General features: G+C 41.4%; 1 protein-coding gene across 7 annotated transcripts in view; it reads left to right on the top strand.

Moving 5' to 3' along the window:
* Positions 1–11,899, top strand: part of ENOX1 (ecto-NOX disulfide-thiol exchanger 1) — a 550,861-nt gene extending 538,962 nt beyond the window's left edge. For all 7 annotated transcript variants that reach the window (XM_066581809.1, XM_066581791.1, XM_066581817.1 and 4 more), the window contains 3 exons: positions 4,190–4,292; positions 5,884–5,969; positions 8,971–11,899. In XM_066581809.1, coding sequence (XP_066437906.1) covers positions 4,190–4,292; positions 5,884–5,969; positions 8,971–9,102 — 321 coding nt within the window. In that variant the 3' untranslated portion in view covers positions 9,103–11,899. The remainder of the gene's footprint in view (positions 1–4,189; positions 4,293–5,883; positions 5,970–8,970) is intronic.
* Positions 11,900–12,356: the final 457 nt, after the last annotated feature.

The following is a 12,356-nucleotide window of genomic DNA, read 5'->3' as shown; positions in this document are numbered from 1 at the left end:
TAAGATTCAAGAACGGCTTGACAGCCTTGGGTTTTCAAATTATACTCCAGAGCCCCAGGGCACAGAACACTAATTTGGGGAAATCAGAAAGTACTGAGCAATAGCAAAAGTTTGAAAAAAGTTACCAGACTCCTATATAGCCAGAGCTCGACTGCTTAGTTCTAAATTGTGGAAGAAATAGAAGCATTTCTGCCAGATATAACACCACCACTTAATAGCTAACATTGCAGACTGTTTACAGTGTAATGTGCAGCCAGTCATTCCACTTCAAGCAAGGTTGATAGACACCAGGGAGAAAATTTTGTAAGGCTTTGCTCACATCTGCAATTAAATTTCCATGGTTTGGCTTCATCATAGCAGTCAAACAGTGAAAGTAATGAAAATGCTAGATCAGACACTGGATGGACACGAATGCCACCCGACAGACCCCATTGAATATAATGGGTCTTTTGGCCTTCTGTAATGCCTCCTGGCACGTTTACCAGACATAAGTGTTGTTTGCATTGCTACTGTGTGGGGGTTTTGGACCAGATCTGCAGCCTGTGCAGATAGGAACAAAGTTCAATCTGCTAACTGAATTCAGGCAAAGAATCATCCAAAAATTAAAATTTCTCATTTCTTCAATCCTTATTAGAGATGAGCGAACCTACTCGGCTACGCCCCTTTTTCGCCCGAGCGCCGCGATTTTCGAGTACTTCCGTACTTGGGTGAAAAGATCCGGGGGGAGGCGTGGCGGAGCGGGGGGTAGCAGCGGGGAACAGGGGGAGCCCTCTTCCCCCCCACTCCCCGCTGCAACCCCCCACTCACCCACGGCGCCCCCGAATCTTTTCGCCCGAGTACGGAAGTACTCGAAAATCGCGGCGCTCGAGCGAAAAAGGGGCGTGGCCGAGTAGGTTCGCTCATCTCTAATCCTTATGTGTGGCAGGTTCATGCTGTGAGTACACACATTTGTTGTATATAAAAGTCTCCATATTAGCTCTCTAGGGCTAATTTATTTGTCTTTAGGTCAGTCAGAAGATCCTCTCCCAATCCCTTCCCACTCATGTCTGTCTGGCAGTTAAAAACAGTAACACTTCAGTATGACGTTTGATGACTTTATAGGAGGAATTGATACTTTTCTAATTAAATCCTGTTCTGATTAATTTGATTTATCTTTGAGGTAAAAGCCCATTTCTGCTCTGCTTCTTTTCACACAGCCATAGAGTTCAGAGGGGTATACTGGTTGGAGCAACTTTTTACCTAACAATGGGATTAGTGGATGACTACCTGATCGATGTGAGTCCGACTGCTGGAAACACCGCAATCCCAAAAACAGGGGTTCAGTCCGTCCGCAAACGAACAGAGCGAAGGTCATGTGTAGCACCACTTTGTTATCTCAATGAGAGTGCTGGATATTGCAGCGTTCAAGCACTCGGCAATCACGTGCATTCTCATTGAAACGAATGGAGTGGTGGCGTGCCTACATGTCCTCTGTTTTGTGCATGTAAGGTCTGACCGGACCTCTATTATCAGGATTGGTGGGGGTCCCAGCAGTCGTAAAACACCCCCTCCTCTTCCTCAATCAACTAGTTATCCCCTATCCCTTGGGTATGGCATAACTTGTTCCAGCTGGAATACCCCTTTAACTGATGAAATTCTGGCTGTCCTCGGCTGCCACTAAGGGGAGCTCTCTGCATAAAGTTGCAAATGTGAAAAAGCAAAAATAAAAATTTCTCACCCATTCTCTGCCCACGATCTCCTGCAGGTCTCCCACTCTCTGTTTCCATGCAGGCAGCAGGGATATTTGATACTGCTGGTGACTGCTACAGCCAATCACAGGGCACAGAGATCATGTGTCTGCACTACTGGCATCACCATTTAGTGATGGGAGCCATGATGCCAGGACTATGGTACATGATCCAGGAAGTTATGTGTAAGCTAATGAGTGAGACCGGCGCTAGTAACGTTCAAGGAGGGTGGGTAGAGCTGGAGATGGCAGGCAAGCATCTGCTTCTGTGATTATTGTGGACGTGATGCAGGTAAACACAGCGGCAGATCGGCAACAGCTTGGAGACAAAGAAGAGGGTCCAGTGCGGCAGGACAAGCTACAGATTCCACCTCTGTAGAGGCAGCTCATAGATTTCAGCATTTGCAGATTTTGTCATTTCATTCCCAAAAAAACCCTTTTAACAATAACACTATGTTCAGTAATCTCTTACACTCCCCACTAGTGGTGGTTGCTGTACACAAAGGTGCCCAATGGTAAGACACTGATGTTCTTGCCTGATGTCTTAGTAGCCTGCTGCAGATCTGAAAAGCTTCCTATGATCCGAATAGCCGCTTATTTTTTGGCATCCAGATCTCTCCGGCTCCTGGCACACAATCTATTATTTATTTATTTAACTGTAGCATCAGCCTATACAATTAAATTATAGAGAATTGTACATTCATTTTAATAAGTGACAGCGAGAAGTGCATATTTTATCCTGCATAATTTGTTATATTCCCCACTAACTTTTACTGCTGTTAATCCCAGTTATTATTATTCAGCTATAAAGCCAAATTTATAGACACAGCCGAATCTCTGCATTGCACTGTGCCATATTTTGGGTTACAGAGACCTAAACAGTCTTTAAATTACTCTTCTAAGCTATTCACCCCAGTTGATCATTTTATTCTCCCTGTCCATTTCCTACCAACAGATTGAAGGGATATTACATTTTCAGCAAATAAATCTTATTCATTTTGTAATAAGTAGTTACACACTTTTGCTATATGCGTTCTAAATCTATTCTTCATGTTTTCTCAAGATTTCTGCCTGCAGTCATTCAATGGAAACTTTCATTGTTTAGATAAAAGTGCTTGGCTCATTACAGGACAGAACGTTAATAACTGTACTGGAAGGAATTGTGCGCCTGTTTGTCCATCACATGGCCAGTGTTGGAATGGGGAGCCCAGCGCCCACCAGTAAAAACCATTCTGGGGGCCCGTTCACAAATTTCTCAACGTTGCATTCTCCATATACTTCAATAGAAAGATGGTTACATTTGCTTATGGCCCTGTTTCCACTGCAGTACATGGAGAATACAGTGGGCAGGAATTGGTAGACCCATTTACTCACTATGTGCAGATCCTGTGCACAGCTAGTGTAGGGGGCTGGGGACCCACCCTTGCTCAGAGCCCACCAAGGAATTTACCTGTTCCACTTTGGGCCAGTCTGAGCCTGCACATGCCGAAAACAAATATTTACCCCCTAAAGAGTGCCTTTTCAATGACTGCATGTATTTGTTTCTCTTGGTCAGATATAAAGGGGTATTCCCATTGGCTTTTCATAGCCGAGATGAGAAATCACTGCCATGGTTACCAGCGCAGCACTTGTTCTGTAGCTCTCATTAAGGAGAATAAGAGCTACGAAAACCTCATAGGGCAGTTTACTAAACTGTAGCAACCAATCACTTCAATGAGAGCTACAGAAATAGCATTCAGCTCTTTCAACAGCTGATCCGGAACAGGGTGTAGGGTTTTCCTATATTGGCCATGAAAAGCCAAATACCCCTTTAAATCCAGGACCCCAGCATTACAAAAAACTGTGCTAACACAGTATAAAAAATGCTTTCTTGTCTGTTACAACCAATGACATTGCTGCCATGCACTACTACATACTATAGGACAAGGAAAATCTCCCCAATTCCCACAGACAGCAACCACTATAAGACAGTGCATATTATATCACCATTGTTTTTCTACTTATGTTGTAAGACTTTTGTTTCATGTATGCCCTAATAAATGTCTTATTTGCATACAATTTGCATTTGCACAATGGATGCGATGTTCTATTATTAATTTAATGAGTAAAAGCATTTCCAATACAGAAATTCATTTTTTATATTTCAATTACATTTCCTTTCATTTTCTTCAAGCATAAATCTCCCTTATGTTTATGAGGCCGCTATTTCAGTTTAATTAAAGTAGCAAAACATTCACTGCCAATTCACCGCACCATGAAAGGTGGCTGCTCAAGCCAGACATCATTTACATCATCTCGGAAAGATTTATAAACTTCAGCTAATAAAGTTTGTTTCGGCTCGTCTTTTATTTGGAGAAGAGGAGCAAAAATGAACAATCAACCAATTTCTTGTACATCATCAAGAAAATGCCATAGTAAAGTTTGGAGAAATGCTCAAGAGGTATAACTCTTTTGTACTTGTAGGAAAACGGTACCGTCAACGTAGCGGTGTTCAACCACGATAAAGAAAAGGACTCCGAAAAACAAAGACAGGCCCTCAAATCCGAAAAAGAAGCCTTGCTCATAGGTAAGACCATACTGTGACAAGAACCCAAGTACTCTCTAAGCTCCTCACCATTCATTGGCCACAAACAAACCCATGAAAGCTTAAGAGATCTGTTGTCTTGGGTAATGGATTCCATCCAATCATAGAAATGGGTATATTTAAAAATGTAGGAGAAGCTTTATTCAGATTGTAGGTATGGACTTTCATAACTGGAGGTGGCAGTCTACACACTTACATGTGACCATAATACAGCCACAATTTATTACCTATAGTACTGCCACAAGACTTGCTTCCACAACCAAGTCCATGTGTTTCTATTAAACCAAACCCCATAAAACACGGGTACTAAAATGGGGCCAAAAGTACAGCTATGGCATAAGGCCGGTGTCTTAGAAAGTCAAGTAAGCAATATGTGTTTATCCATTAATTATGCAACAATGGTAATAGCTCCTAAAGTATTCATGGCCCATCCTGAGGCTAGTCCATCAGCTTTTGGTTACCCCTTTTGATTACCCCTTTTGATCAGAAGAATGAAGTGAATGGGTCTGAGCTACACTATTAGGCACAGCCAACTTGGACCACTCACTGTGCCGTTATGAACAAAGATGCTGTGACCCTCACTGCAACAGCAGAGTTCCATTAATTAGCTAATTGGCTGCGGCCTTGGGGAACAGACCCACAAAGGTGACCTTTCCTAAGATTAAGCAACATTTTGGTTAGATGCAGCCATGTTTATAAGTGTTGCTCCACTTTCCCTCTCATTTGTACCCATCTCATTGGCTGTGATGTTTATTACGGCCGCTTGCATGCTGGTTGCAAATACTATTACTTTGGCACAGCTGCATGCACACCCAATCTTCTATTAGATTATGAAGCTACTTAGAGTTTGTCTTACATCCTGGGAATCCATCTAATAGTTTATTTCAGTGGAATATAAGTAACTACATGATGGAGGACTGCACCTTCTGCACAGGAGCATTTAGCTGTAATGGGATTTAAATAGTTTTTATGACTATGAACAGTGTAATTATTGGGAAACTTCAAGTCAATGTGTTTCGTGACACATCTATATAAAATATTTTCTCGGGGGAACATCTATACTAAAGAAAGATGATAATTGCCTTATTCCAGTAGCTGCAATTTTGTATTGGCAAATCAAGCATAAAATGGATGGTTAATAAGCTTCTCACAGTCTGAATTGGAAAAACACCATTCTACATTGTTTTATCGCGGTTACCTGGCTGCCGAATGTTTCACTGCTGTGAATTATGGCGTTTAGTTGAAGCCGTTTTGGTCATTCCTGTGAAATATCTTTATATTTAACCCATTATCTGGTGTGACGCCAACTGCACATAATGTTCCAAGGTTATATTCAAATTTGGAAATATTATACAACAAAACAAAAATTGGCGGCCTGCGGCTCACCAGCTGCTCTTGCTAGGCTCCAAATACCAATGTGCCAATCCAGCTGGGGACATGTAGTGTTTTGTAACAGCTGAAAAGCCCTAGGTTGCTATGGTCTATGTAAACATTCACTAACAGCGGGCCAGCTTTTCCTGCAGGGTTGTACATCATTACCGTATACTAATCTATACGTTCTGTTGACTTTTAGGTATCATTTCAACATTTTTAAATGTCCATCCGTTTGGAGCAAATATAGAATATCTGTGGTCTTACCTTCAACAACTGGACTCGAGGGTAAATCTTATTTTCTTTTTTAATTCTACAGTCCATGTAATTTATTTCATGAGTGTAATGTCAATTTAAGTACCTGCTGTGTTTTATGGTAGCTTGTTCTTTTAACAAAATTGTCTTCTCTGCCTTTGAAAAAGACAACTTTTTTGCCAAAACGTCAAAAAGGCGCTTTATTGTAATTAACCACATTTAATAAAAGCGGCCTAAAAGAGGACCCGAATCTCCACTTCGTGATGCCGTGACCCTTCTTTATGTGTTGGATGTTTTGGAGGTAAAACTCTACTGCCTCCTGCACAGTGAGGAGTATACCTGGTGCTGTCCTTTATCCTCCTTGTGACTACTGGTAACCACATCCGGTAGTTCTTCCATCTCCGGTTGAGCATGTATGCTGAGATCTACCATGTTTCTATTTCTATAGCGGATCTCTCTCCCTATGGTGTGCGTGCACAATCGGATGGCGCTTGGCAGAGTTCAGCAGACACCACTTTTAGTGAGGGTGATTTCACATTTGCGTTGGAGATTCCGATTTTCTATTCCACTCGGAGAGCAGGAAAGGGGAATCCCCACAGTTGAACAGTTCAGTCTCTGGCAGCGGTCCGTCTGCTTTCTACCCAGCTGCCCGGCTTTTGGACAGAAGAAAAAGTGCTGCATGTAATTGCGTCGTAGTGGCGTCTAGTGGTCAACAGGCTCTACACAAGTGGATGAAGAGGTCCCTACACACAAGGAGCCTCTGAGAGCCTTTTTATAGGCCAAGGCGGGGAACCACTTTTAGGGCCTCAAGTGACAAGACCGTTCATCTAATCACACCACAACTCTAATAATTTGCATATCTGCCTGAGATGGAACTGCATGCTGGATTTTTTTTTGACAAGGAGTGTAGATAAAAAGATGGGAAAGTCCAGCGTTGTATCACCGGTTTAGGAGTGTTGCTGCCATGTTAATTACTGGAGTGCCGTAGGATGTGAATAGTCTTTTGAAAGCAACTGCTTTCCTGTGATTCTATTTTTTTGGGGTATTCGTACGGCATTATTACAATTAATATTACAATGTTCAGAATGAAAGTATATTTTACCTGTTATGGCAGCAATAAAAGCCTTTCAAAATCAGTTGGGCATCCACATAGATGTAAATTGACAGGAAGCATTAGACATGACATTCTCCCTTTGTACTGTATTAGTAAATGCCTGGCTACTAGGAAATTGTGTTACATTCTTTATAACGTTTTATCAACCAGAGTAAATTAATTTGCATTCATATAGATGTCACCTACATTTCCATGGATGTTCCACAGTTGAGCTATTTAGTGATTGTTAATAGACATTCAGAATTAGGTGTTACTAATTTAACACTGTGGGAGGTTTCATCAAATGCAATTACAATGTTAATAGTTTTCAAGTAACATGAGAATGCCATCATAACACATTTGATGGTATAAACAGCATATTCTAGCTTTAGGGTAATAATAAACAGTTTCTGATCAGGCTTAATGCAGGAAAGGATTGCTAAATTACCGCTTAAACAAAAAGCTTATTGCAGCAGGATCAACCCACAGTAAGTCAGTATAGAGTAGGCGCTGCTCATTAAACACAACATTATGGTTACAGTAACACGGATATCCGCGTTCTCACATCACACAAACTGCCTATTTGAGAATCCCTTCACACATGGAGAGGTGGAAACATCCCAATAAATGAACAACTCGACAAATTGTGGCGTTTTCTATACCAAAGAATGGAATGTTTCTAGCATCCACCCAGCTACTTGTTTAGGTGTCTTGCAGGACCAGTACTGGCTTATACAACTATTATCGGTCGTGGTATTCTGGTGAATAGCCAGTCATATTTACACTAAACCTTAGGATATTAGGTTATTAAATCATAGATGTGGTTTCCTATAACCTACTAGTTTTTGTTTAAATTAAGTCCTATTAAATATGTAGTCCACAGGAATGTTCACATGTAGCAGATTTGTTGCAGATTTTCAAAATCTGCATTTGGATTTTGCAGGCTTCATCCCCTGAATTGAAAGTTTTTGGATCTGCTTGATGCTGATTTTTCCATTACTGAAAATCAGCAAAGTATCTGCGATATGTGAGCATACACTAGTGGTCTTTTTACTCCATGCAATTTGCTCCAGATGACGATCACTGATCCGCAAGATTAGCACTTGTCTCCCGGACCTTTATACAGGACGATTCAGACTTTCTGATGGGGAAGTACAATTGTTCATAGAGTATCATAAGATGACCACACTCACGTATTTTGGCCATGTAATGCGAGCAAAGTTGCTAGAAAAATCTATGATGCTTGGACAGATCATTGGCAAAAGAAGACCTGGATGCCAAAGGACACGATGGCTGATACTGTCAAAGCTGATACTGGCCTGGCATGGATATCACACAAGTGAAAGAAGCAGTGCAAAACAGAAAAGCATGGAGGGAGGGAGCCTTTAGGGACGCCGAGGGTCATCAATGACTAAACGGCTAACAACCACCCCATTTACCCTGGGGGTTGTACCGCTGACAACAGTGATTTATTTGTGCTGCATCAAACATGCAATCACCCAATGAAATCTTTTGCTCATTTGTCGAGTGATCAGTGGCAACTTTGCATGGCCTGATGATCTTGGCAGGCTAATGATCCTAATAATGTTCCTTACCTGAAGAGGGCTCAAATTATATATTTTAAGATCTCAAGGGAACTGCTCAACCATGTTGATGAAAAGTTCATAGATAGACAAGGTTAGCATTTGGTTCAAAGTGTTGTCATATGAAGACAACTCCTTCATAAATCAAAGCTGTTCTGGCGATCAACTAATAAATCTATATGAATGGCTGATGGTATAATTCATGGATTGGTTGGGTCCACCGGAGCAAGAGTTGCTCTTTGTGAATGGTTTTATCTCTGTGCTCTAATCCTCTGACAACATCTTCAAAGATAATGGATTCACTTAGAACGGAACCCTTCTGGGTTTTTTTATACTATCTTTTTTTCTTTTTCTGCAGATATCAGCTAATGAAATTGAGTCTTTACTTATGAGGTTACCTCGAATGTTTAAACAAGAATTCACTGGTGTAGGAGCAACACTGGAAAAGAGGTGGAAATTCTGTGCCTTTGAGGGGATCAAAACAACTTGACTGCGCATGGTTCTAGAGACATTTAGTTAAATGCTGTAGCATGGCAGATTATGAAGTATTCCTTAGGTAATGGACATCTTACAAGGCCGATGAACTTGAACTTTAGTTACATCTGTGATGTGCTCTTGTGAGTGAAGATGTCATTGTGCACCAGTCCCTCAGCTTTTGTTTCAGAGTTGTGATAGAACTATTTGCTGTAAAGGTAATTACATCGGATGTTTCATTTAAATCTAGGTAGCTCTGAAAATGTGTAGTTCTGTATTAATGGTTACATAGAAGAGTTAGAAGGACAAGCAATTACTGGAAATGACATACACAGTAGACCATTAGACTGTATGCCCAAAAATGCTTTTAAACTCCCTTCATGAGTTTTTATTTGAAATTGGTGCAATTTGGGACTTGGCTTGTACAATAACACAATGATTTTTTTCTACTAAATTGTCCTAAGAATTTATTGTAGTTTTAAAGCGAGTATAAGAGGAGTTTTGCAAATGTAAAACTGCAGACCGCTCTATGTAGGGGCCGGGGAGCATTGTTCCCATAAACCTCTGTGAATGCTGTTAGTATCACCCATACTGATTAAATGAACTTTTATTTTGGGGTATGCGCTGCTACAAGTGCTCTGTAGCCCATGCTTCTTCCTCAAGTACTCTATGACTCTGCTCATTAAGCTGATTTTCAGCTCTGATTGACGACTGTAGGGTCTAACGAGGAGAATGCTGCAGCTGTCAATCAGAGCTGTGGAGAATCTCAGTGAGCAGTTGGAAAGCTCTTGAAGTTGTCCACCTCCAAATCACTTACGGCGATACACACCACAGAATACAAGTTGATATTGGTGTAGCTCAGTGGTTCCCAAACTTTTTCAGCCATGGAGCTCTATTTGAAGCAAAAGTTTCTCATGGAGCCCCAAAGCGGGGCAGAGGGTGTGGTCAGGAGAAGTTTAGGGGCGTGGCTTATCACAACATATAATTTTTACCTCCATCGTTATAAAAAGAACAGGGCCACTTAAAAAGGAAAAAAACGGGGAGGAACGCTGGAGCACCGAATGCACTATTGATATGCATTATATTTAAAATTAACATGCTGCCGAATTAAATCCCGCACCATGTCAATATCCACACAGTTTTGTGCAGATTTTTTCCACAGCGTGTGGATGCCATTTTTGAAATCTCATCCACTTTACAGCTACTGAAAATTCTGCAACAAATCTGCCCCGTGTAGTAATAGTGACTCCTTATATTGGTGGCCCCAGTAGTAACAGCGTTCCCTATATTGGCCACAGTAGTAATAGCATCCCCTATTTTGGCCCCAATAGTGATAGTGTCCTCCCCATTGCAGTCCCAGTACTAATGGGGTCCCCCATTGCCACCCCAATAGTGATAGGGTTCCCCCATTGTCACTATGCCCTTCAGATGTAGATGCCTTCCCTGTCTCTGTTGCGCTGCTAACCCCTTTCTCTTCCGGACACTGGAGGTTAAGCAGTGCGGATTACAATAGGGGCGATTGGGACGGCCATTGGCCCCCTTGGAATTTCGGGCCGGGGCCGGCCGCTACAATCGCTCCTATTTTAATCTGCTATTGGTCCTTGCTTTACTCACCATTGTAGCAGTGTCGGGAACGTCCAGGACTTGCGGTTGACATAGTAACGCGGATCACATGACCAGAGCTGGCTCATGTGATTCGCGTTGCTATGCCGACCCCAGGATCCTGTATGTTGCTTTCCTCAGTACTGCCTGTCGGGATAACCGCTACAGCAGTGAGTAGAGTGGGTACCTAGACCCTCTGTCGGAGCCCCTGATGATCACTTTGGGAGACCCTGGTTTAGCGTATTCTAACAGCATTTATAGAGGTACTGCATGTCTGTACACTGCTCCCTCGCTCCTACACAGAGATGGCAGCAGTCTTACATGAGCAAAACTGGTGATCGACCCCCTTTTAGCAACCTGTAACTTTTCATATGTTACTATATTTTACCCAACTGCCTAATATACAACACACAGAACATGAAAATTCACCAACAGATGAGTTACAGGTTGTCTACCTCTGACCTTCAGAGAAGATACTTGAAGTCTACCTTACTGAGATGCACCTGCTTGTATTAGGCCTTAAAGGAGGTCTTCTGCACTGTTTTGTTTGTTTCATACAGTTTGTTATATATCAGGGTATACCATCATTGGTACTGGGTAGCTGCTTGCAAGCCATGTGTCTACCTACCAGAAAGCAGAATTCCATAGTTTTGCTTTGTATCCAGGACATAATGTCCTGCCTACATGGCCAATGAGATGGGCTAAGGCAACTGTTAACATGCCCCATTTAACACTGTAACCCTCACGTGTCATTTTAGAGTGCTACAATTCTTATCTGGCATGTCCAAGCCCTTTGAGAGTTGAACATTTGCCCAAAATTGTAGACTATATACAGGCCAGGAATATGGCATATTTACTTCAGATTTTTATTATTTTAGTGTTTCTGATCAAATGCAGCAGGTTTTAGTATTGCCGGGAGAGATTAAACAGTGTGAACCTTCTTCATGAAAGGGAATCTAAATTATTATTTTTCTAATATAAACCACAGTCCAGAGTAAGACAGCATATACTGTAAATGTATCTTCCTGATGTAAATATTGAGCAAAATACTGTTTTTTTTGTTTTTTTTTTCTGTATTGGTATGTAATATATTCCGACATGCATCAGAATAAATATTCAATTGCATTGTTAACAAATTTTATATCAAATACTTGAAAATAAAAAATGTTTTCGAATAAATATTATTGTACTTACAATATATTTTAAATTCACGTGTTTGTCTTTAGTGGATTTTTTGTCACTATTACAAAGAGCCTTAAAAATAATTTTGACTATATTTCTTAAAATGTCACTACAATTACCCTTAGGCAGCTGTACTGCCAGAGATCGCGTGTGCAACCTGCATGTTCTCAGGGGTTTTCACCCCTCTGCAAGTTTCTGTACATATGTACTCTCTCTATGCAAGATGTGTTGGAGCTTCCTGATGTGATGTAAGGACTGTGCTATGAGCCAATCCGATATCTCCCCGCTGATGTCTTCCCCCTCCCCCACAATGTCTCATTGCAGCTGCATCCCCCTCCACTCCACTGGGGGATTTGTAAAAGTCTGCACTCACATTTCCAACAGGCTTCCTTTTGCTACAGTAATTTGCAATTGATTTATTTGGATAACAACTATGAGCATCCAACAATGTAGAAAATATGAGAAATGACTCCAATGCCAAAAAAT

This window comes from Eleutherodactylus coqui, chromosome 1 (assembly GCF_035609145.1).
Source record: "Eleutherodactylus coqui strain aEleCoq1 chromosome 1, aEleCoq1.hap1, whole genome shotgun sequence".
Classification (NCBI taxonomy): Eukaryota; Metazoa; Chordata; class Amphibia; order Anura; family Eleutherodactylidae; genus Eleutherodactylus; species Eleutherodactylus coqui.
Note: the sequence above shows the minus strand (reverse complement) of the source record. Positions and strands in the feature narration are given on the sequence as shown.